The sequence below is a fragment of the Lipotes vexillifer genome, unplaced genomic scaffold (assembly GCF_000442215.2).
Source record: "Lipotes vexillifer unplaced genomic scaffold, Lipotes_vexillifer_v1.1 scaffold186, whole genome shotgun sequence".
Classification (NCBI taxonomy): Eukaryota; Metazoa; Chordata; class Mammalia; order Artiodactyla; family Lipotidae; genus Lipotes; species Lipotes vexillifer.
In genome coordinates, this window is record NW_006774248.1 from 228,681 (window position 1) to 232,817 (window position 4,137).

The window sequence follows — 4,137 nt, forward strand, 5'->3', positions numbered from 1 at the left end:
GTTGCGGAGCACAGGCTCTGGACGTGCAGGCTCAGCGGCCATGGCTCACGGGCCCAGCCGCTCCGTGGCATGTGGGATCCTCCCGGACCGGGCACGAACCCGTGTCCCCTGCATCAGCAGGCGGACTCTCAACCACCACGCCACCAGGGAAGCCCTGTAAATCATTTTTAAAACAGATTAAAAATGTAAAATGAAAAATGCAGAATTTGAGATTTATATTAAACAATGAGAACCCTGGCAGTAGAGTAAGAATATATTTCTCTCTATGCTTTAAAAATTATTTTGATGATACTGTTGCCTTTTATTAATAGAATTTTAGTTTTTATATGTAAGCAGTATCTGCAGTGGAGAGAATAGGTAAGAATTAATTACTTTAAATTAAGATACTTTTGCCCAGCACTGAGAAACTCATTACTACTACAAGTACTCAAAAAATCTTCCTCTTTTTAAAAAATAATTTTGCATTAAAAGAGTTGAGGAAACCATGTGAATCTCAAGGATGTTAATTATTCTTACTCTTATTAACCTTTGAGGGTCGTGTTTCCACTTACAGTAATTCACCAGAGGTCATCAGGGATCAATGGAATATTTCATAGGAATCAAGGTCCTCTAATACTCTATTTCAACAAGTGTTCCTCAGAGGAAAAAACTTTGGGCGAGTTAGTGTGGGAGGGTGAGATGTGAATTATTTGTAGCATATTTTCTAAAGTGAAAAAACAAGAGTAACCGTTGTCAAGGTGACTAATGGGCGGTGTCAACTTATCCTCCTGTTTGCTTTTAAGGTCCTGGTGGGGTTTATAAGCAACTTGATCTAAAGGAGAGTGTTTTTAACTGTAGTTCCCTCTCACTTCTAAGGGCTGAAGTTGCATTAGCCTTCTTTACACTGATTCCAGACCTCTTTGCTGAGCCTGCTCAGTTGTGTTTAGCAAAAGCCCTGGCTAGATCAGGCTTGGAGACTTGGACAAGGGACTGCTGGGAGAATACAAAGCTAAGTATAGGGGAGGGAAAGAGACAATTGGCTGTGTGTCCAGGAGAAAGTGTTACCTTGCTTTCCCTTATTTAACCTTGTGATATGCAACAGATTACTTCTTGTAATTTAATTACTGCTCCTTTGACAGGTTGAATTATATAATAGAAAGATAATTAATCCATAGTCAGGACACTTGTGTTGTCTGTTTTCTCATGTAGAATACTTTGATCACTATTAGTCTTAATATTAATTCTTTTATAACCCTGGACCAAATATTTTCACATGAATTACCTCATTTAATCTTCCAGTAACCCTGTCAAATAGGCTGCATTACTCCCTTGTTGTCCTTTTCCCTGACTTTCCTCACTCTAATAGTGAATTTGAAGTGGCTAACAGCCATAAGAAAATAAATAAGGAAAAATAAAAACAGTAAAATAGGATGAATCTTGTGGCTGATCAGAATACAAACTGCATTCAGTGAAATCTTGTATAGTTAGAGATGTGCATGGGTTTGACTCTGAGCTTCCTAGCAAGCAAAGCAAATAATTGAAACATAATCATCTATAGAATACACAGTGCCCAGAAGATAAAACCATACTGGTTATTCAAGAGAAATGCAATTTTTTTCTAATTCCGAGTCTTGAGAGAAATTTCTCCCATAATTCCTCTTGGAGACACGTTGTGGAATGGTGAACTACATTCTCACACTAGTCCTATAATTAATACATTATGAAATTTTAATTATTACTTTTTAAAATGCCCCTTAGCACAGTTGAAGAAACTGAAGCTCACTGAGAGTTAGCATCTTACTCAAGATCGTACAGATGGCAAAAGTAGAACTTGAATCTGAATTAATTTGCTTCCAAATTTAGTGTTCTTTTTACTCTATCATACTACCTAAATAAAATATGAATTGAAATTTAAATTGAGGAACATTAAGGTGTCCTCTGTATCTAAAATTCAGAGAGTTGTTCCATGGATTCCTATTTTTAAAACTCCTGAACAGCCTCTGAAAGCTCTATGGGTCAAGTTAAAAAAAAAGTAGGACAAATTTGTGAGGAATGTATTTTTGGTAATTTTCATTAAATGGGGACAAGACAGATTGGAGAAGGGGGTACTTAATTATGCAAGGGGAAATGTGAGAAAAATGGTTGGTGTGATTATCTCTATTTTACCAGTGGGGAGTTTGGTTTGGTAGAAATTCAATATTGAGGCAATTACTTCACTTCTTTTTGTAAAGAGAGCTCCTAAAAGACCAACATTTAAAAGCACGGATTTAGGCTTTGGCTGCCAACAGCCTTCTATTTGAAACTGACATGTTAAAGAAAGTTCTTTTCTATGCAGTGGAGGATGGTATACTTAAAAAGATGCCAGTTGATTTCTGAAACTTCAATTCAAACAAAAATATGATTAAATAGCTTAGCTGGAAAAAAAAGTGACAGTTTAATACCCTACATTGTACTTTTCTTTGAAGTTCAACTTTGTCAGCTCTCCAAGCTTTGAATTTCATAATAAGAGAGATTTATATATGACCGACCTTACAAATTTGACTTTCAGAATCTAAAGAAAGAATGGATCTTTTCCACCATTGTTATGTACCCTGAATGTTCCCAGCCTCACCAGCTCATGTGTACATTAATACCCACATTTTAGTAGCTCATTATACTCCCTCCGTCCATAACTTCCACCAGTTCCATTTCTCTCCTCAGGGGTTTCCCAGTTATTTCTGAGAGGCCCAGGTCAATGACTTCCATGCACTCAGAAATGGGTCTGCCCCTGAGCTGCGGTACTGGCCTTGTCATTGTTTTCTGCTTGTGAGCCAGTGAAAGAACTCTCCTAGGCTGTGTCACTACGGTCCTTGCCCTCCCCACGAGCTCTAGATGATACAGAAGCTCTAGGGTCCTCAGGATGCCAACACTGCATGGTGGTCTGCGGCAGAGAGAGGAACAGCCCTTTCCCCCAATTCTTGTACTGTACGTTGTCACATAGGTCTTCAGAATAACCCCACGTTTTATCAAGCTTCTCATGGATAAAAGCAACTTCACCTCAACAATCCCTTCCCCGACCTCATCCGTCTCCAGTCACTGTCCTCTTCTTTTATTATGCCTGTGTTCTAGGCATTATTGCATAAAAAGCCCATTCTTTCTCCTCAGCCAAAAAGAAATCAAGAGTCCCTAGGACTTGAGACCAGCGGGTGTCTGGTCATCAGTTTCATACTTGAGCCAAGTACATTCAGACAATTAATCCCTTTTTACCGTATCTCCCCATATATAGGGCAGTAAAAGAAAATGTTTAAAAATAAACATCAAAGTGCTGCTAATTTGTTACACCATTCTATTAAGACTCCAAATTCTGTTGGAACCTAAATTTATCCTAAGTATTTGCTGATCTTTATTCTAAATTTGAACCTCATTGGAAGAAAAATGTCAGTATGTTAATTGTATAATTGTGATATCAATGTGTTGATTGTGAAGTCTAAAAAACAAGATTTTCTCTTAGCATGAATTTTTTTCCATAGGATTAGAGGGTTGGGAGCAGATAGGAGGGCCAGAGTTTCCAAATCTCTACTGTAATTCTGCTTCATTATTTTGTATCCTGTGTCAATATAGCTGACTTGGTTTTAACTGCTAAAAATAATTTGAACTAGGGAGGTGGAAAATACAGGATAGGTCTAATGATTGGGGCTATTTTTATCTTTTCCCTTTTGTACCTAACCCAAGGTCATGAAAAAGCCATAAAAGTACATTTTCCTGAGTAGAGGTGTTGTCAGCTGTGTGTGTATTTTCACTATGCTATGAATAATCACTAAACTCTTTAATAGTGTTGTGTACCTGTTAAATCTCAGAAAATTGAAACTAAGGATTTTGGATGCCACTTAAAAACAGTTCTCTGTTGCTATTGAGTATAATTTGGCATTAAATTGTTGTAGCTAAAGATAAGGTTATGCTATAACTAATGGAAATTTTACAAGTGAAATACTGTAAGCTAAAATTGATATATATCAAAAAAGATTTTCATAATGAATGTATTTCAGAAGTATTTTAATTTTGGTTTAACTTAACTGTTTACTTGCAGTTCGTTTAGTAATAGATGAAATGGGATTTATGAAAACGCCAGATGAGGATGAAACAAGTAACCTTATATGGTGTGATTCAGCTGTTCAGCAG

General features: G+C 37.1%; 1 protein-coding gene across 1 annotated transcript in view; it reads left to right on the forward strand.

The window, feature by feature from the left end:
• The window catches only part of TTLL7 (tubulin tyrosine ligase like 7), a 115,407-nt gene that overhangs the window by 22,738 nt on the left and 88,532 nt on the right, over positions 1 to 4,137 (forward strand). The window contains exon 2 of the mRNA XM_007449047.1: positions 4,046 to 4,130. Within this exon, the coding sequence (XP_007449109.1) occupies positions 4,046 to 4,130 (85 nt within the window). The remainder of the gene's footprint in view (positions 1 to 4,045; positions 4,131 to 4,137) is intronic.